The sequence below is a fragment of the Quercus robur genome, chromosome 10 (assembly GCF_932294415.1).
Source record: "Quercus robur chromosome 10, dhQueRobu3.1, whole genome shotgun sequence".
Classification (NCBI taxonomy): domain Eukaryota; kingdom Viridiplantae; phylum Streptophyta; class Magnoliopsida; order Fagales; family Fagaceae; genus Quercus; species Quercus robur.
The window spans coordinates 36,440,974-36,463,561 of record NC_065543.1 but is presented as its reverse complement, the minus strand read 5'-3'; the positions used below and the strand labels follow the sequence as shown (position 1 = coordinate 36,463,561).

Here is a 22,588-nt window from a genome sequence, read left to right as displayed (position 1 = left end):
AAACCAACTTCTTATTCCACTTTGTTAATTCATTTCAAAGCCAGATTTAGTGCATATTATTTAGTGCTGGTTAAAATAAAATTAAAAATATGGGCATTGGAATCAAAGAGAGATAGACTGATAGTGTCACCAGCTGCAAGAATTCACATCCTCGTTTAAACAAACAAGGGTGCAAGTGGGAAAACGATGACACAATTCAACTACATAAAATAAAATAAAATAAAAAGGAATATAATCACGAGAGAGACTACAATGACAGCCTGGAGCAAAGTTCTTCATCAACCTGACAACCTGATTATTCTTTAATTAAAACATTGAACATGCCAACTATTTTTCTGTGTAATTTCGTCTAGGTGAAGAACTTTATTGGAAATTTTTATATTTAACTCATTTGGCATTGGTTATCAACACCTGTACATGTGCAGTTTTTTTTTTTTTTTTTTATAGGTGTACATGTGCAGCAGCTTAATGTATTTAGGACTCTTGAAATATGACTAAAAAAAATTTAAATAAGACTTAAACTTTATTATCTTGTTATAGATAAAAAAAAATTTTACTAATTAACATGAGCCAGATATATTTTTCTTTTAGAAAGTCTATAGATATAAAAAATTTGACAAAACTTTTCATATTTGTTGATGTGGTAGATTGACGGTGGTAAAAAAATATTGTGAATTTTTTTTATATTGTTTTTTTTTTTAAAGTGCTACTTTCACAATATTTTTCACAACAAATTCTAGGTGTTAAGTTGTTATTAATTATAATTTGAACTCACAATTGAAACTATTTTTTTCTATCAATAATAGTCTGTAATAATATACTACTTAAAATTTGTTGTAAAAGTGTTGTGAAAAACATTGTGAATGTAGCATTTCTCTCTCTCTTTTCTTGTTTTTCATTTGATAAAAAAATATTATTCTATTTATTAGCTAATATTTGGACTTAATTAAATAAAAATTTGGAGCCCATTTTTTTTAATTGGAGCATTAGGCGACCGCATCAATTACTTATATAGTGGAGCCGCACTATGCACATGTTAGAACCAAGCTCTTACCCACTGCACCAAAAGCGATAACTTAGGGTAAGAGCGCAATTTCATTCTTTTAAAGGCTGATTGTTCAACACCAATGGGTTGATTGAGACGCAAGGTCAAAAGCCATAACTTTGAATTTCCATCCAAGATAATAGCAAAATTGACGGTGGGGTGTAAAATGTAACATGTGTTATAGTTTAGGGTGTTAACTGTGCATTCTGAAAGTTTAGGGCATAAAGTGTTATTTGGAGTATAGATTATGCATTTTCTCACCAAAATTGTAAGGAAATAACCATATAAAAACATCTCTAATAGATTAGGTATCAATTAAAACTGAAGAAAAAAAATAATAAAAGGAAAATAGAGTAAGGAAGAAGAAAAAACAATTTGATATGCTTTTTTTTTCTTTTACAAGGAGGGAGGGAACAAAAGACATAAATGCGTGCAAGAAGAGTAAGAACTTACGGATATGAAGAATTGCAGCAATTGGTTGTTGTCAAGCTAAAAATCCTCTTGAAAGTTGAAACAAAGCTCCTGGATACAGTTCTAAGTTCTAACAGAAGAATACCTTATTTTGTAGTATTTGTTATTGTGCTTAGGCAATGCTATCACCTTTGTGTGAGAAAAAACTATTGCAATCTTTTCTTTTATCCTTACTACCACCGACTTCTTAAAACTATTGAACCAAACTAGTGTTATATGCAAGTAATTCACTCCTCTCCATTTAGAAAAGAAATAGTAAGTTCCTGGAAACTACAACTCATCAAGTTTTGTTTACACTTCACATTTTATTTTGCTTTTTTATCAACTTTTTCACTTGCTTTAGAGGAAACATTTATTTTGTTGGGATAGGTAGTAGTGAAAATTTGATGAAAATTACTCTACACAGTCTGCGTAGACAAAAAGAAGAGTAAGTTTCATGGAAGCCAGCTATAAAGTTATTTGTATTGCTTTTTGATGACAGATTATAAATTTCTTCTATTCATACTGCTTTCTTTCTATCTATTCATATGTGACTGACACGCATAAACTTCTTTCTTAGATTACTCTTTTTTTTTTCTTCTACAACTACATGTCTACAACACGAACAAGTTCTAGGAAGTTTCGTGATTGACTCTTATTAGTCCACTCGTTGCCGTTAGGACCGAATAATTGAGCTTTTCTTTATTTCCTCGCACTTACTCCACTCCTATAAATATGAAAATTATAATAATTTTATTACACTTTCCATGATTTTTATAACTTTATCATAGGGTTTTTTGTGGGGAAAAAATATTTTATCCCTTCATGTTTTGGGTAGTTCATAATTTCACCTTATCTTTGAAATTAATAAATTTCTGTCCTATGTTGAAAAATTAGCAAATATTCTCAATATATTACTTTATTAGTTAAGTTAATAGTATTTTTTGATTTGTGGAATATTCCTTTTTGCTAAGTCTAAAATATCCCAATTAATAACAAAATACTGAAATGCCCCCCTTAACCCAACCGTGTAAAATAAAACTAGAGGTACGTTTGGTACACTGAATGTAGATTACAACAGGAATGGTAATATTTATTATCAGGAATAAAAGGTGTTGTAATTGAATAACTAAATCTATTCATTAGTTTGGTTGTGAGTTGTAACATTATAATAAAGCTTATGATCTATTTTAGGAAATATCTCATTCATATAAATATATTTCTTAGAAAATAATATATTTTAAATTTTAGAGAGATGCGTTATTTTTTGATGATTTTTTATTTCCATAATTATTAGGTGGATATGGAAAATTTATTTATTTAGAAATATATTAATGTTAGAAATTATTACATCTACTAAGGAATAACTATTACAACCCTTTTAGAGAGGAATAGTTATTCCTCATTTTAAAGAATAGCTATTCATAAGGAATGACTATTCCCTGTAATAAAAACATAATCAAATTATTGAATAGCTAAACCATAGAAATAACTATTATATTACAGTGTCTATTACAATCTACCAAACATGCCCTAGGTAATCGTGATTCTTAACCCAACCTAGTTAAATTTAGCTCGGGTAAATTAAACCTCTGCCAAATAAAAACAATTACACTACCTATAGTAAACAGTAAACTAAACCTAAACTACCTACATTATCAATCATTCAATTTGTCTCGATAATCATATGACCGACAAGCCATCAACGGCATCACCTATAGCCACCATCATGAGTGTAAGCGTGCACGTTGCTTGCTGTCTACCATGTCTTTGTATCTCCAAGGAAAAACAAATTAATAACAACAAAGTTTTAGTTCCAAATTTTTAAGGTTGGCTATGGATCCTTGATAGTGGATTTGGTGCATTTTTGGCCATTTTGATTTTTTTAAATTGAAAAAAAAAAAAACAAAAAAAAAAAAGACAAATACAAAGTTAAAAAAAAAAAACCAAAAAAAAAACAAAACAAAAACAACCACCTAAAGTTTTGGCCATTTTTGCTAGAACCAACTGGTATGCAATAATCTGTTTTTTAGATTACCCAGCCCAGACTCTAGTTGTAATAACTTCTAGTATGAATTGAGATACCAATCTGCATTTTGCTTGTTAGTTGAGAGAATTCTTAATTTTTTTTTAAAATAGATTGAATTTATATCATAGATTGTTAATGTTTTTGTCAAAGGATGATTTGGGGATAATGTGTGCTCTATACAGATTTCCACGTTTTATAGTCTGAGATGTTCAGCTTTTGGAAGTGCCTCATCAAGCAATCATTAACAATTGCGAAGTATCTCAAAAGACTCAGACTTTCGGGTTTGCCAAACAACCCTTTTTGGACACAACTTATGATTAGCCTTTATTACATTTCACTCCATGCCAATGCTCATAACTCATAAGTAATCAGTGCTGACTCACAATTCAGGCTGGAATGGCTGGTTGTTGTTGACTAATGCAATGTATGTTTCCACCCTCCAAAACAATCTCTCTCGCACCTTCAATTTCGTACCACCGGAGACACCAAATATTAAAAGGTTTGTTCAGTACCAATATTCAACAAAAATAAACATCAATTCAATTTAAAAGGCCATACATATATTATTATATCACTACTAGGATATTAGACATGGAGATGATGAAGAGTACAAAGTAATATTCAACAAAATGGTAGAAAGGGATAAACTGTGAGCTCTCTCAAACATTTAAAAAGAGATCCATGACACCGACCACAATTTAGCTGGGATTAAGGCCTAGTTGAGTTGTACCACTTCTAGGATTTAAGTTAAGGAAAGGAAAGCCACAAGCATTTTACTTTTATCAATATTTCCTTTTGAACAGTGATTGCTAATCTATGAATGCTCCACTATTATTTTGTAGTACAACTCTATGAATGCTTAGATCTACTTAGATCCGACGATTTTGGCTCAGATCCTGTAATATTTTTCAAAACATCGCTCAGAACGGTGACGTTTAAGCTCAAAAATCACTCAGATTAGTGACGTTTAAGCTCGGATCGGTGACGTGTAAGCTCAGATCGGTAACTTTGGCTTAGATCCGGCGATGTTTAAGCTCAGATCGATGACGTTTCACTCTCCTCCAACCAGATCCGATGATGGTTCGTTCTCCTCGGCTCGTCGCCACCTTTCGTCAGTTTCAACCGAACCGACCGATCGTTTTTTAGAATCCGATCCGACTCGACCCGTGGTGATCGGTGGTCGATTGCAGGTCTGATTCTCTCCCACCCGACCTGAGCGGGTCGAGTCCGGGTTGGGCACAAACCCAACCCGGCTCGACCCATGGACACCCCTAGGTACATGACCGCTAACCATTTAGGCTACAGAAAGCATTGGTGTATAGTTTAATGTCCTGACATGATTATAGGTTATAAACATCACAAAATAAGGAATTATACCTAAAAGTGGACTTTAAAGTTTAAACAATTTCAAATTTCAGACTATCGTACTTAATTTTTTCGAATTCCATCCTGTCAATCTTAAAAGTATAAAAACATCTTTAGTTCCTTATAAAATCTTCTTGTTTCCATAAATTTTCACTTGATGTAACTCGTGTAGCTATTGTTACAGGATGAACTCTAAAACCCCTTGAAACAAAGCTCCTGGATGCAGTTCTAACAGAAGAATTTCTTATTTTTGTAGTATTTGTTATTGTGCTTAGGCAATGCTCTCTCACCTTAATTTGTGTGAGAAAAAAACTATTCCAATCGTTTCTTACTTCTTAAATACATTTACTCTTGACTTTGCTTTTTTTGGTTTCTTTAGGCGTGGAACATGGGATGAACCTAATTAGTGCTATATGCGAGTAATTTATTCCTCTCCATTAAGAAAAGAAAAGAGAAGAAACAGTAAGTTCCTGTTAACAATTACTCATGAAGTTTTTGTTTACACTTATTTTGCTTTTTTTTCAACTTTTTGACTTGCTTTAGAGGAAACTTTGTTTTTTGGGGGATAAGTAATTTAGTGGAAATTTGATGAGAGTTAAAAAGAAGAGTAAGTTATTCGTGTCGCTTTTTGACAAACTATGGTTCTTCTATTCATATTGCTTTCTTTTTATCTATTCATATGTGACTGAAATGCATAAATGCGTGTGGAATCTGTGAACCTTATGACCAATAAAAGACTGACACGTATAATTGCGTGTGGAATCTGTGAACCTTATGACTAATAAAAGCAGTGTGTAAATTGTAAAGCAGCTGAAGAGAGGGTACATCCACCAACTTCTTTGATTGTATCTTATACCTACTTTTCTTTTTTATAATACAAATCTACAACACGAACAAATTCTAGGAAGTTTCCTGAGATTGACTCTTAGTCCACTCGTTGCCGTTGGGACCGAATAATTGAGCTTTTTTGTTCTATTTCCTCGCACTTACTCCACTCCTATAAATATGAAAATTATAATAATTTTATTACGTGATTTTTAAAATTTTATCGTGAAGTGTTTTATGGGGGGAGAAATACATTTCTCCCTTCTATGTTTTGGGTAATTCACAATTTCTCCTTACCTTTGAAATCAATTAATTTTTTGTTCTAAATTGGGAAATGAGCAAATATTGTCAATCTGTTACTTTATTAATTAAATTAATAGTATTTTTTTATTAGTGAAATATTCCTTTTTACTAAGTCTAAAATATCCCAGGTAATAGCAGAATACCAAAGTGCCCCCTTAACCCAACTGTGTAAAATAAAATTACGTAATCTTAACCCAAACCAGTTAAATTTAGCCTGGGTAAATTAAACCCTGCCAAATAAAAACAATTACACTACCTATGGTAAAAAGTAAACTAAACCTACACTGCCTACAGTATCCTTCATTCAATTTGACTCAATAACAATATGACCGGTAAGCCATCAACGGCATCACCTATAGCCACCACCATGAGTGTAGGCATGCACGTTACTTGTTGTCTGCCACATCTTCGTATCTCTAAGGAAGAGCGAGATAACCAAAAAAAAAAAAAAATCCTTAGTCCCAATATTTTTTAGGCTAGCTATGTAATGCAAGATGCAGAAGTATCAAAAAACAAAACACATCTACTTCTAGAAAACAAAAAACAAAACACATTTGCTTCTAAAAATAACCTCGAATCCACAAGGGTCCTTAAATCCACAAGGATAAAGGATCTAGAATCCACTAGAAAATAAAGAGACAAAAAGTCTAAATTTTATTGATTGAATAATTATTATAAAAAAAATGTTTACAAACAAGAAAATATATTCTAAAATAACTTATAATTAATATCTAACCATAATAGGAACCAACTTTGACCTAATCCTAAAATAACGAAAATTACATAAAAATGTCAAATATAACAAATTACATAAATTAATTTCAAGATTCTATCCTACATCACTACATATCCTTGATAGTGGATTTAGTAACAAAAAGTACAATGAGAGCCATAAATAGTTAAAAAAAGAAGCTAAAAACTCAAATAAGTTTAAACTTATAAACTCATGCCAAACGGGCTCTAAGTATTTGCTATTTTTGCTAGAACTTCAAAAAAAAAAAAAAATTCTGATTCGAATTTGTTAATTCATTTCAAAACAAGGATTAAATGCATATTATGTAAAGGTCATATTAACAGGTGCCCTTAGAAAAATTATTAATAAACTATTTTAGGAAAGTTTTGCCACCAATTTATGAGAAATATAAAAAAGATCAAAAAATTAATTATTTTTTTATTTTTCTTTAAATAATTTCTAAAAATAATTTTTAAACTGACATTAGTTAACATTTCTCGTAAATATACTTTCTTTTAAAAAAAATGGTTTGCCTATTGAGAGAGAGAGAGTTCTTGTTACTTGCTTGAAATTGTGATAATTTCTTGATTACTCGCTATAGGTTGTTTAAATTAGCTAGGTGTACTACACTGTTATTTGATCATGGGAAAAAAAGTCCAGATGAGAGTTGGAATAACTGCCAATAATTAAGCTAAAGCACAGCTAGCAAATTAAAACGATGCAACTATAAAAGGTTTCATGGAAGCCAGCTATAAAGTTATTTGTATTGCTTTTTGACAAGCTATAAAATGTTCTTTAATACATGTTGCTTTCTTTCTATCTATTCACGTGTGACTGACACGCATAAATATGTAAAGCAGATGAAGAAAGGTACATCCACCAACTTCTTTTTTTTTTTTTTTTTTTTTTGAGGAGCCATCCACCAACTTCTCTGATTGGATCTTAGCTTACTTTTCTTTTTCTACTGCAACTACAAGTTCTAGGAAGTTTCCTAATGGACTCTTTTAATCCACTCGTTGCCGTTGGGACCGAATAAATGATTTTTTTTTCCTCGCACTTACTCCACTCCTAAAAATATCAAGATTATAATAATTTTACTGCGCTTTTTATGAGTTTTATAATAATAAAAAAAAATTGATTCTCCCAAAAAAAAACTTTAATAAAGTGTTTTATAGGGGAAAAAATACATTTTCCCTTTTATGTTTTAAGTGGTTCATGATTTTTTCTTTTCTTTTAAACTAATTAATTTTTTGTCCTATATTTGAGAAATGAAGAAATACTCTCGATTTGTTACTTTATTAGTTAAATTAATAGTACTTTTTGATTAGTGGAATATTCTTTTCTACTAAATGTTTGTTTGGTAAAAATTATTTTTACCAACTTATTTTATCATTCAATTTATTTTTCTACTATTCATAGTTCTTACTATACTATTTCAACTAACTTTTATCTTTATGTACAATATTTTCAGTAAAAAAATTTCAATTTCAGCAAAATAAGCAGATCCTAAATGGGCCTTAAGTCTAAAATATCCCAATTAATAAAGAAATACCGAAATGCCCCTTAACCCAACCAAGTAAAATAAAACTAGGTAATTTTAACTCAACCTGGTTAAATTTAGTCGGGATAAATTAAATACCTACCAAATAAACACATCTTTTCTACTAAATGTTTGTTTGGTAAAAATTATTTTTACCAACTTATTTTATCATTCAATTTATTTTTCTACTATTCATAGTTCTTATTGTACTATTTCAACTAACTTTTACCTTTATGTACAATACTTTCAGTAAAAAAATTTCAATTTCAGCAAAATAAGCAGATCATAAATGGGCCTTAAGTCTAAAATATCCCAATTAATAAAGAAATACCAAAATGCCCCTTAACCCAACCAAGTAAAATAAAACTAGGTAATTTTAACTCAACCTAGTTAAATTTAGCCGGGATAAATTAAATACCTACCAAATAAACACAATTACACTACCTATGGTAAATAGTAAACTAAACATACACTAGATATAGTATCCATCGTTCAATTTGACTCGATAACCATATAACCGGTATGCCATCAACGGCATCACTTATAGCCACCATCGTCAGTGTAAGTGCGTACGTTACTTACTGTCTGCCACATCTTCATATCTCTTAGGAAAAAACAAATTAACAACAACAAACATTTAGGGCACGTTTGGTACACTATAATGATTATTACATAGGAATAGGAATAAGTATTACAAGGAATACATTAAGTTGGAATGTAATAAGTATTACTATTCATTAGTTTGGTGACCATTTAGGAATAGAATCCTGAATATGCATCGACAATTTAGTAGAGTATAAAAAAAATGTGCAATTAAATCATTTTTAAGTCAAATTTCCTAAAATACACTTATTTTAGGATGTTCAAAATAGAGTTAATAATTAACAACAATGAAATTTTATTTTCTTTCCTTTCGAAGATGTGACAACTAATGGTTTTTTAGAAAATTTTTTTAAAAAGTTATTACATAAGGTGAAGGAATAGATATTCAGTACTTTTGATAAAGAATAGTTATTCCTCATTTTGAAAAATAGTTATTCATAAGGAATAACTATTCATTGTAATAAAAACATAACCAAACAACCGAATAGTTATGCCATAGGAATATCTATTACATTATAGTATCTATTACAGTCTACCAAACGTGTCCTTAATCCTAAATTTTTGAGGTTGACTATGTATCCTCAACAATAAATTTAGTGCATTTTGCCATTTTGATTTTCTTTTCTTTTTTTAAACAAAGATAATAAAAAACAAACCCCACCACCTAAGTTTTTGCCATTTTTGCTAAAGTCAACTTCTAATTCGAATTTGTTAATTCATTTCAAAGCCACGATTCAGTGCATATTATGTAAAGATCATGTTAATGGGTGCTCTTAGGACAATTATTAATAAATCATTTTAAGAAAGTTTTGCTACCACTTTTGTGGGAATGTAATACTACAGACATAAATTATTTTACAACATTTTTACAAATTGTTAATGTAGCAAATTCTTACTAATTCTAATATGGCCCATCACTAACATCACATCTTTACTTACAATAACTATTTGGAAAATACTAAAATCATATCAACAGTTTGTAAAAATATTATAAAATAGTTTGTCTATAGAATTACTCAAAAATTAATTATTTTTTTTATTTTTTCATAAAAAAACTTCTAAAAATATTTCGTAAACTAACATCCATTAACTTTTTTTTTTTCATAAATATACTTTCTTTTAAAAAATGGTTTGCTTAGGTCATAAAATTCCACTTTAAAATAATAGTGAGAGTTATTAAGGCCACGTTTTAAGAAATCAAACTGTTGACCAAATTAAACTCTTTTAATGCTAAAAACAAAAAACTCTTTTTATAATGCTTATGCGATAGAATGCATTTTAAGAAGTTCAATCAAGGCACAAGTTAAGCTGCAAAGACGAAAAATATCTCGCAATAATAACTTCTAGTATGCAATAATTATGTTAAGAACTCAGTTCTATTCATATTACTTTCTTTCTGTCTAGTCCGAATCTAGATACCAGTGCATGTGACACGCACAAATGCCTAATAGAATATGTAAACCTTATGACTAATACATACACTAAAATAATAAGCAGTGTGGGGTTCTATTCATGTTAGTCCACTCGGGACCAGATAAATAAGCTTTCTTTGATTTCCTTGCACTTCACTCCTACTAATAACAAAATTATAATAATTTTATTACACTTTTCATGATTTTTATAACTTTAATTTTGGGTTGGAGGGGATACTTTCCTCTTCTATGTTTTGAGTTTGGAAAATAACTAAATACTTTCAATCTTTTTTCTTTTTTTTAAGAAATAATTACAACATGCTGCTAACCCTGCAGCTCGAACCCTTTTCCCCCTAGACCCCCAAGCACTTTGTGCATGGGAAGATGCCAATTCAGCTACAAGGCATTTGGCTACTTTCAATCTATTACTTTATCATTTAAATTAACCATATCTTTTGATCCTTCAAATATTCTTTTGGGCTAAGTCTAAAATACCCCAATCAATTGCAAAATACCGAAATGCACTTCTAACCCAACCGAATAAAATAAAATAAGTAATCTTAACTCAGTCCGGTTAAATTTATGGTAAACACTAACTTGGGACATTTATTAAACTGGTCAAAATTCATCAATTCTAACACGACTTGTTTATTAGACGAGTCAGCCTTGTCAACCCGTTTATGAGATTTTATTATAGGGGAAAAAATACAAATTTTATTAACCCAATTGATTTGAACTATGAAAAACCAAAAAAATAATTTTTTTTTAAATATAAAATTTAGAACTAACAAGTAATTGCATTACAAATAATCATTCAAAATTAAAACATATCTCAATATTATAAAATAATCAATCACAATATATCAAACAAAATAAACCACAATAACTAATAAGTTTATCTACCTAGAGTTTTGAATGGTATATTGGCAAAATGATATTTAGTTAAATGGGTAAAACAAGTTCCATGGATTGAACACGAACACAACATTTTTTATTAAACGAGTCAATTGTGTCAACTTGAATATGACACAAACCTGTTAATCCTCTACCTATATCCTACTAACTTTGTGTCATGTTGTATCGTGGCGTATTCGCAAGTCGTGTCGGATTTTGTCACCCCTAACTAAACCTTCTCTACCTATAGTATCCATCGTTCAATTTGACTCAATAACCATATGACCGATAAGCCATCAACGGCATCCCCTATAGCCACCATCGTTAGTGCAGGTGTGTACATTGCTTGCTATCTACCACATCTTCGTATCTCCAAGAAAAAAAGAATTAATAACAACAAAGTCTCAATCCCAAATTTTAAAGTTTGGCTATGGATCTTTTTTTAAGAGTTTCAACCTATAACGTCTGCTCCTAATAATAGCTCTTTATCATCAAGTTTGGCTATGGATCCTTGATAGTGGATTTAGTGCATCATTTTGATTTTTTGAATTAAAAATAAATAAATAAATAACAACAACAACAACAACAAAGACAAATACAAAGTAAAAAAACAAAACAAAACAAAACAAAGTAATGAACCAACCAAAGCTTTGGCCATTTTTGCTAGAAACAACTGGTATGCAATAATCTGTTTTTTAAATTTACCCAGCCTAGACTCTTGTTGTAATAACTTCTAGCATGCATTGAGATACCAGTCTGCAATCTGCATTTTGCTTGTTACTTAAGAGATTCTTAAATTTTTTTAAATAGGTTTGATTTATATCATAGATTGTTAATCTTTTTTGTCAAATGATGATTTGGAAATAATGTGTGCTCTATATAGATTGTTAATGTTTTTTATGCGTGCTCTAATGATTTGGAAATTTCCACGTTTTAGTGGTGCAACTTTATAGTATGAGATGTTCAACTTTTGGAAGTGCCTCATCAAGCAATCATTAACAATTGCAAAGTACATCAAAAGACTCAAACTTTCGGGTATGCCGAACAACCCTTTATGATTAGCCTTTATTACATTTCACTCTATGCAAAAGACAGATTTTCTATTAACCCATGCGAGGGAAGGAATTCCTGCAAACTTTGTCATCATCGTATAGCATACTTTGGAACATGAACAAGCAAATTGCAGATTGGTATCTCAATGCAGAATAATCCCCAAACACCACAAAGCAAATGAAAGTTATATAAATAAATGTGTTTATCGTTTAGCTAGTGTAATACAAACACTAATAAATCCATGCCAATGCTCATAACTCATAAGTGACCAGTGCTGATTCACAATTCAGGCTGGAATGGCTGGTTGTTGTTGAGTAATGCAATGTATGTTTCCACCCCCCAAAACAATCTCTCTCGCACCTTCAGTTCGTACCACCTGAGACACCAAATATGAAAAGGTTTGTTCAGTACCAACATTCAACAAAAATAAACATCAATTCAATTTAAAAGGCCATACATATATTATTATATCACTACTAGGGTATTAGACATGGAGATGATGAAGAGTACAATGTAATATTCAACAAAATGGCGGAAAGGGATAAACTGTGAGCTCTCTCAAACATTTAAAAGGAGATCCATGACACCGACCCCAATTTAGCTGGGATCAAGGCCTAGTTGAGTTGTACCACTTCTAGGATTTCAGTTAAGGAAAGGAAAACCACAAGCATTTTACTTTTATTAATATTCCCTTTTGAACAGTGAATGCTAATCTATGAATGCTCCACTATTATTTTGTAGTACAACTGCATTGTAAGAGACATATTGTGCTTGAATATGCCCCCAAACCAATAACGACACCTCCCTTTCTGAACGGCCAGTGCAAGGACCCATTTTTTAAATTGATCATTGCAAGTAATCTCTACTAGCATCAGAAACAATACTGCACATAGTAATATGATATTCATAGTCACTCTACAGGAGACGGTCACATGCTTGTCAGGTTTTTCATATCTTATATATTCCTAAATATCAACACCATCATGATCAGTACCAAGCCTCACACTTTTGTCCTTGAGAGTGGGTATATGACCACTAACCATTTAGGCTACAGAAAGCATTGGTGTATAGTTTATATATTTAAGGCTTACAATATAGGGATTCATCTTTGAATCAGATTAATGTCCTCACATGATTATAGGTTATGAACATCACAGAATAAGTCATTACACCTAACTCCTAAGTGGTAAAAAGTTTAAACAAATTCAAATTTCAGACTAACGTACTTAATTTTAGAGAATTTCATCCTGAAGGTATTACATCCTGTTAATCTTAAAAGTTGAAAAACATCTCCAGTTCCTTATAAAATCTTCATGTTTCCAAAAATTTTCACTTTATATAACTTGTGTAGCTGTTGCTACAGGATAAACTATGAGAGGCTGCATCCCCATATAGATTGATAGGTCTCACTCATTTTCACTCGTGTCCTTAATCTATTAAATAGCCTAAATTGTTACAGAAATTCTCAGATATGTATAAAAATGGGTGTTGCCTGATCAAACATGATGGAGCGTGCCTTATTATAGTTTATCCCTATAATTATTTTCACTATTATTATTCAAAAATCTCATAAAAGTAAAATAAAACGAGTTAGAATCTAAATCAATTTTTGAAAAACATCATCTACAAGATAAGGGTTTTAGTTAACACATCAATGAGTCAATTAGAATATATTTAACAATTTATCTGCACAATCTGCTATCACACCCCTCTATGAATTTATGAATAGGGATTGTATATGTAAATTGAACTGCTTACTTCATAATCTGGAAAGGCTAGAGATACAACACGAAAAGCTTCATCATCCCACTTTTGGTCCCCAAATTGTGGTAAGATGATTGCTCCATTGGCAGTGTAGAAGTTCACGTATGAAGCAGCAAGTCTTGTACCTGGAAGTCTTGGTTTGGCTTCACCATCCTGTTGCAGGAACATTCAAGATCAGAGAGAACAGGGAACTACAAGATATTGAACTCTCAGGCATTCTTTAAGGGGGCTTAATCAAAAGAACTACAGTGACAGTAGGACAAAAAAAGATATATGCATCAAATCTCCAGACCAGAAGCCGCAGTGGACCATCTTCCAGTAACTTACTTCTCTTGAATAATGCATATGTGAGAGTGGAGTAGAACAACATTTATTCATCGTCCAGTTGTCACTTAAATCTGGGATTGGTATTCAGCTAAATTCAGGGCAGTGAAGCTAAAAGGAAAAGTCCGTGACATATTTTACTACAGTTTTGTGCTAGTGAAAAGTGGTCCTTGGAATGCAATTTGAAAATTCCTGTTACTGGTGTGCGGACAACTAAAAATTGTGTTATGTTGTTGATGACAATGCCACACTTTTAAAAGATAACTGGCCATTGTTACAGATAAACAATGCCACACAACAGCCCCCAAGCAGCATGGACTAATTTCTTTCTTTGACTTTTGTTTTCAATCACAACAAAGTGACAAACAAAGAAGATCCTCAAAAATCTGGGCTAGAAAAGGAACTTTTTTTTTATAGGTAATACAAATCACTTGCCCATAAGGAATTGAATCTGTGACCCAGCTTCAATCATTAGTTGAGGGGGCAGGAGATGCCATTTGGTCAAAGACCATTGCAAAGAAAAAAGGAAGAATCTTCTCATATATGTACCACTTTCCTTATTAAATACGTATATCACTTTGCTTCCTTTTAAAACAATTGGAAGGAAAGTAATAGGCACATTGCTTTAAATACAATATCTATTCTGTGATAGCTAAGAAGCTGATTCAAATAATCAGCCTTTTTGCCTTCTTCTTAAGAACACTGCATTCAGTTCATTTAATGAGATCTAATTCAAATTACACCTCCTTCCCTAGAAAAGTATTATGAAGGGTGACGTTGTGGGTTCACTAGGTGCATATGTAACTCAATAATTAAATAATTTTTTTTTTTTTACTTCAATTTTTAGCCTTTTCAAACTTTTTTACCTAAAAGCTTCCTAAACAAAGAAAAGAGACATCGTTTTTTAAACATTTTTTGCTTTTACTATTTTAATAAATACAATATCTTATCTGAGATAGCTAAGAAGCTGATTCAAATCATCAGCCTTTTCACCTTCTTTTAAGAACACTGCATTCAGTTCATTTAGTGAGCTCTAAATCAAATGAGACCTCCTTCCCTAGAAAAGTATTGCAAAGGGTGAGGTTGTGGGTTCACTAGGTGCATATGTAACTCGACAATTAAGAAAAAAAAAATTTTACTTCAATTTTTTTGTCTTTGCAACCTTTTTTACCTAAAAGCTTCCACAACAAAGAAAAGAGACAACTTCTTTTAAACATTTTTAACATCTATTTTTTATAAAGGTAATCTTATATATTAACAATGGTGGATCTTCTTAACTAGCAAAGAATTCTACTGGCAAACAACAAGAAAGATGAGCAAAAGTGAGTTCAATTCATGCAAATATAAGAATGAACCTCAACCATTTAAGTATCAAATAAAAGAACCATGGGAATGCCATTTTCAGATTTTAAGTTACCCATCACACCCACACCCCCCCCCCCGGGCGGGCCCCCCCAAAAAAAAGAGGGAAGATTCTGGGCCTGTTAAATATTTACCTGAGCTACTCCAGCAGCCTCTTCATCCGTCATATAAAGTGGCCCTGGTACATGTAGTTTAATTACTTGTAATTTCCTACCAATGGCATCAGTAGCATTGGAAAGAACAGAAAAAGCTTTTGCAGATCTTTCATACTGAGGATCCTTTTCATCATCGGTCCAGGACAACAGAACCACACCAGGCTTTACAAAACAGCACATGTTGTCGATATGACCATTAGTATCGTCATCACCTGTTTAACATTATGTAAATTACATTTCAAGAAACATAGAAAAGGTGACCAAATCCTATCTGTGTTTGAATATTTGCTGCAGGTGCAAACATATTTCTAGAAAGGTGGGCTTGAATGAGAAAATTAACAAAGGAATTTGCCGGATAGAAAAAACCTTTTCAAAAATTCTCAAACTAGAAAACTATGTTTTTTTGGATAAGAGGGTGGAGTTTTAAATCCATGGAGAGATATGGGGGGCCGAAATCCTCTTTCTGATTCCACCAGCATACGTGTCTAAATGGTACCCCTCCGTGTAAGTAAGTAGCTAGGCACACCTTACTAACCTCATCACTATCACCACCACCATCTCACCATCACTATTGAAACAAATACATAGGAGGATACACCATATCCTCCCAAGAGGTTAAATATAAAGCTTAAGAGAGCAATAAAATCCAAAAAGTGAATAACAATGGATGCTGCGTAAAGCATGCACCCAATATTGCAGAAGACACACAATCTTGTACACATGATAATAAGATAAAAGGCCATGTAGAGGGGCTTGGACATTTTTTCCATTCTCATTCGTTAGTTTAAGCTAGTGATGATGGGAATATGAAATACTTGGTAGCTAGCTTTCTTGGGATTGCTTGCTAGCTGACTATGACGAGCAGCAAGGGAGAGTCAGATAGTACTGCTTTTCAGATGCAAATAGGTGCCCCTTTGGCTGTTCATCATATTCCCTAACCGATTGCTTCTAGAGGCGGATTATAACATATAATAAAAATAACTCTTTCATGACACTCGCCCATCCTAAAAAGCCTTGTCCAAGGCTCCTTTCCTACAAAGCCTTGGTAGTCTCCTACCAAAAAACTCTCAATCAAGCCCTCACACCCCTAATAGGTTAAAACCTTCAAACAGAGAACAAGCATTAAGAGCATTTTTTTGTGAAAGATCTTTTGTTTGATTGGAGGAATTGGTTGGGAAAAAGTTCATCGAACATTTAGAATTTGGTTCCACTTTGTTTGATGTGGATTCCTTGGTGAGAACAGTACAGGAGAATGCTTGAGGATATGGAAAGTACAAGGAACCAGTTTCTAGCTCATTTTGTTGGGACTTTGTTTGATTGGTCTAGAGCTTGGGGACTAACGAACAGAGATTCTGTTTCTATGTTTATTGAGTCTCTATCTCATTGTATATAATTTTTTTGTATTTGTTTGTAATTCTTTGGGCTACTTTATGTCATTTTGCATGAAGTAGCCTTTTTTTAATAAAATTTTCTTACTCATCAAAAAAAAGAGAGAACATGCATCAAGAGCAAAGAAGTTCGTCAATACAAGAAGAACTTTAAGCTATATAATTAAGTCACATAATATTGCATACCATATAATCCAAGAGGCAACCAGATAACCTTCCTGACTCCAAGATATGCCTTAAGTTCATTCTCTATTTGCTCCTTATTCAAATGCGGGTTGCGGTTTTTATTCAAAAGGCACTCCTCTGTAGTAAGGCAAGTCCCTGAAAGTTGAAAAAATATGCAGAATCAATACAAAATGAGACCATTTAATCGGCAGAGAGAAGAAGTATTCAGTAAGTTGATGAAAAGTTTTGCAAGAGGGGAGGGGAAAATAGCACTGGATCGGAAATTTTACTACATGAAACAACACAGTGAGTCATTCCTTGATACCTAAATCAATAATACAGTCTTTGCTAACCTTTCTGGAGAAAAGAGTTTGAGAAAGAACGAGTGTCAACAATAAAATCAACATGCAAGCCCTCGAACAATATTAATATAATGAAAATTTATCCCAATAAATTTAAAATTTAAATCTTCTAGTCTGCAACTTGGATTGTAAGCACATTCTCCTTTTTGAGTCATTTTTCATACTTACCACCCAATGGGTTTAAAATCACGACATCACCCTTCAACTTACTATTACAAAGGGAGGAGATGCAATTTTAGCTAGAGGTGATTGACTCGTTTTAGAATAATCTCTGGCTTAAAATTAGCCAGAGTTGTCTGCTTTAACCCAGAAAATTATAAATATGTGGGACCATAAATGCATGTAACAAACTGAAATCAAGTGCATCTTTCATCAAATGCAATCCCTTAATTTCCAAACAATGTGTAACTCCTTTTATATTGCATGCTCATTCTAGAATAAGAAAACTTCATATTTTAGGAGTTTCACACTTAACAATTGGTTCTTTCAAAATTGAATATGTTGAAATAATTAGAGGAAGAAGGGGTGCCAAGCAATGAATGGTAAAATCAAAAAGTTGGAAGACAAAAAAATTTCTCTAGTTTGGTAAATTACTTTATATTTTTTATATAGGAAAAGTAAACAGGCCAAAACTAATACGGGTTAAAAAATGGAAGAAAAAAGTTCTGAAAGACTGACTAGTTTGGAAGTCTGGTCGCCCTGCCTGAACCAACTTGAACCTGAACTACGATTCAGATTCTTACAATAATTACAAATGGATAAGGATGCACCATCTCAAAAATTAAAGACAGATTCGGGTGAGAATGCTTCTAAAGCAAACTAATTTCTTGAAAACAATTATCAAGTAAAAGAAAGCAATCTCTGCAGTTACAGATTTCTTTAAATGAATAGGCAGCAGTGCCGTAAGTTCCTAGATGGAGTAAAAAAACCTTCAATCATGTCAGAAGCTTTAGACATTAATTTTGCTTCTTTTTTGTAAATAAGTTACATGTAACTAGCTATATACCAAAAATGAGTCCAGTATCTAACCTTCTAAACCTAAGTAGGTCATCTTGAAGTTGCAATAGCCATCAGCATAATCAGTAACTCTATTAATCAAGTGAGAATTATATCACTTTTAATTGATAAAGCTCTAACGAAATCCATATAGCACAAAAGAAACCAAGTCCCTCAGTTACAGATTTTCTATTTGGTTGGTGGAATTGGTTGGGGAAGCATTCGTCACACAGTTGGAATTTAGCTCCGTTATGTTTGATAAGGTATATTTGGACGGTGTGTAATCATCAGACTTTTGAGGACTTGGACAGATCTTATGACCAGTTGCTTGCTTCATTTAGCAGTTCTCTTTTTTACTGGTTTAGGGCTTGGAGACTCACATCTAGTGATTCTCTCCCTTTGTTCTTTAGTTCTCTTCTTCTTTGTAATTAATTTCATTCTTTGTTTTGTTTTTCTTTTTGTTTCTGTAACCTCAGCTTGCTTTGTGTCTTTTTGCATAAAGCAACTTTTAGAATATACATCTTTCTTACTTATCAAAAAAAGAGTCACGCCATTTCAGTGCACTGGTACATTTACATTAGGCGACATTTCCAAAAACACGTCTAAGAGTTTAATACCCTCATCCTTATTATATAAAATAAAATATGCATGTATCTATAATCCATATGGCAATGTCCTCTTTAAGTAAAACAGTACAACGAGGCAACTTGCCAACTACTTGGTCAACATGGACAATAAGCCATAAATTTATTAGCATTTCAAAGCCATTTGTTTTATAATTATCTCAAAAGAAGCACAAGAAGTACTCTGAAAATACAAAGCAATCAGTACATAAATTGTTACCTTCTCCATCAACATGGATGCTTCCGCCTTCAAGAATAAGAGACTGTGGAAACCTAGGAAGCCTCTCAGTCACCAAAATCTAACAGAAAATGATAAGAATATTAGTAACTATATATAGAAATTGTCCTGGGAAAACCACGGGAAGACATCACATTTTTTTTTTTTTTTTAAGAAGGCTATGATCTATTGAGCTACAGTAACCTTCCTAGCAACAAGGAGGTCAAGACTCCAATCTTGGTAGCAACCATCATCAACACCTAGAAATTTTAAGAGTAACTTTAGTTAGAGAAGGCACCCAGCACACAAGATCATAGACATCATAAAAAATTAACTAATACAGCTAGAGTCACTCACTTGGCGGTTTGATGTCCATTTTTTATAAAAAAAGACAAAAAACAAAGTGCAGGAGATAATTTCCTTTTAAGATTACCAAATAACCACTCATGAACAAGCTTATCATTCGCTCAAATTTGATCCCTGATTAAGTTCCTCAAATTACTGATGTAGATCAGCCATTTTCCTTTTTTACAGAAGAGGATCATCAAATTACTCTGGTGTTGCATACAGTATGTTAACAAATCATTACCCATTCTATGAACTTAATAGAAGATTAAATTTCTGAGATTTTCGTACCCATAAAGCATGATAAGTCTGGCAAAATGTTGAACCCTTTTTCTTTTTCTTTTTCTTTTTTTTTTAATTAAGATATGAAAGCAAACACTATATCTATGATAGATATGAGATTTGACCATTCTAAAACTTACCTCCCCAACTGTTAAAATTCCAATCAATGCCGGCAACCTTATGCTCTGAGGCACCAGAACACGATGCACTCTTCCTTACAACAAACTATTATAATAAAAACACAAAACACCATTTCCAGAGTCAAATTAAATATCAAACTGATGATAATACTACTCCACATGTCAAAATGAGTAAAAGAGGAAAGCTCACAGTAGGTCCAGTATCACGAAACCATGCGTCATTTATACTCATCTCAATCACCCTTATACTTTCCGGTAGCTGACTTCGTGCATTGGTCCACTGAGCATGTAATAATGTCACATTCCAAACTTGGTTTAGAACATTATCAAAACAAATTATGAGACTAAATCTTCATCTCTTATAAATTTGACCAACCTGAGCAGCACTTGCGCAGACAGTTACTGGCTCAAACCTTGAGATTGCAGATGCTACCTTGGCATATACACGTTGGGCATGCACTGCATTGTCTCTCCAGTTATCTGGGCGTTCCTGTTACTCGAAATGAAGCTTGACCATCATAACAGATTATGCATGATAGATAGAATGCCATGGTACAATCTATGATTTTGCACATAGAATCAGGAGATATAAAGCTTAGATAGATATATATATATATATATATATATATCAAAAAGGGTTCTTGAGAATTGTATTTCTGTAGTGCAGATTTCAATAATTACAACTGGAAGTGCTTTCAATCTGTTGGAAAAACATGAGCAGATTTGGTGGTGGCTTAATATATTCGTCATGTAAAAGGAACTGGAACAAATTTGTGATATCTTTGTTCATGGAAGGTATCAAATTCATTTAAATTAATTTGAAAAGTATTCTAATCCGCTTGGCAAAGCCAACAAGCTCCAAATTTTAGTTTCTTTAAGAAACAAAAAAAAAAAAGGGGGGGGGGGGGGGGGGGTGGGGGGGCTTTTTGATTTTTTGTGATGGTACAAAAGCATACGGTCACTTAGTCTCATCAACTGTAGATGTAGTCTCTTAATGTCACCAAATGTACACAAAGCCTACAGTTTCCCAGAAACATCAATTGTTCAAAATACCACATTCCAAGCACATAATATGACTCATAGGGTGCATGTGTAACTTACAAATAAAACCGATACAACATTCCAGGCACATAAGATATGTTATTGGTAAGTTACAGACACCCTGTGGATATTGAACCCACAACCTTACCCTCCACTCCTTATAGGACAAGGAAGTACCATTTGAGCCAGAATTCATTGGCACATTGCAAGCACGTAATGTAACAAAATGATTTTTAATCTTCAATTCATAAATATTTATAGAACACATACCTCCACACAATCCAATTAGAAAACCAATTCGATAATTAACAATATACAAAAGAAAAAAGATCGAACACAAGAATGGCATTCCAATAAAATCTCAAATCCAAAACAAACTATCACTAGACATCCAAAATTGTCACAAACGTTATTGAGGCACCACTAATACATCTGCTTTACCATTATGATGGATTATGTATCTGGCAAAGAACAGTTTTTTATTATTACTATTATTAAGAAAAAGTCAGTAAATTTTCATGACCCATGAACCTGAATAACATAATAATGTCATGTAAACTTGGAAAAATGAATATGGATGTACTTACAGGCCAACCCATCCAACACTGTGAATGGGGTTCCCACTCAGCAGGCATGTAGAATCCATGGCTAGCAGGAGGTCCTTCTAAATCCATCTAATTGTGTGTGAATTGGCTAAACTGAAAAGGTAAACAGGATTGGATAGGGAGTGAAATGTGTGTGTGTGACTGACACAGTGAGAATTGGCTTTTATTGGAAAAAAAGTAGGCAAGAACTGAAATGGTTGGACGGAGTGAGAGTTGGGAACTTTGAAGTCTGAGCCCTGACTTTATGCTGCTTTGGCAAATTTAGGAGTGTTTGGTAGAATTGAGTATTTTCGGTGAAGAAGTGAATGGAAATATGTGTTAGTGTATTTGAAAGGCTTAAAATGTTGCTCAAAATAGGCTATCACACTGAATGGAGTGGTGGGGTCCAATGTGTGACTCTCTTCTGTCTCAATTTTGGAATGCATACTGTGTCTTCCTATGCTATTTTGTTTTTTTTTTTTTTTTTTGGGTGCAAATGCTAGTTTTTATATCATGTTTTGGTTCTACTCTTTTGTTTCTGACATTCTACCTTGTGTTTCTCAAAAAAAAAGAAAAGACAAACTACCT

General features: G+C 32.5%; 1 protein-coding gene across 1 annotated transcript; it reads right to left on the bottom strand.

Moving 5' to 3' along the window:
* Positions 1-12,405: 12,405 nt before the first annotated feature.
* LOC126702189 (agmatine deiminase) lies at positions 12,406-22,314 on the bottom strand. The gene is made up of 10 exons (XM_050400847.1): positions 22,004-22,314; positions 20,752-20,865; positions 20,566-20,655; positions 20,376-20,460; positions 19,813-19,868; positions 19,612-19,690; positions 17,432-17,566; positions 15,837-16,069; positions 14,011-14,169; positions 12,406-12,628 (listed from the first exon to the last, which is right to left on the bottom strand). Exons 1-10 carry the CDS (start codon positions 22,088-22,090, stop codon positions 12,539-12,541), a joined length of 1,128 nt encoding a protein of 375 aa, XP_050256804.1. The 5' UTR covers positions 22,091-22,314; the 3' UTR covers positions 12,406-12,538.
* Positions 22,315-22,588: the final 274 nt, after the last annotated feature.

Excerpts from the sequence above, each read along its gene's own strand:
- LOC126702189 (XM_050400847.1), bottom strand. The coding sequence starts at position 22,090 with ATGGATTTAGAAGGACCTCCTGCTAGCCATGGATTCTACATGCCTGCT. Across the intron at positions 20,461-20,565 it reads TTCGTGATACTGGACCTACT|TTTGTTGTAAGGAAGAGTGC; the intron begins GTGAGCTTTCCT and ends TTATTATAATAG. Across the intron at positions 16,070-17,431 it reads GTTGCCTCTTGGATTATATG|GTGATGACGATACTAATGGT; the intron begins GTATGCAATATT and ends AATGTTAAACAG.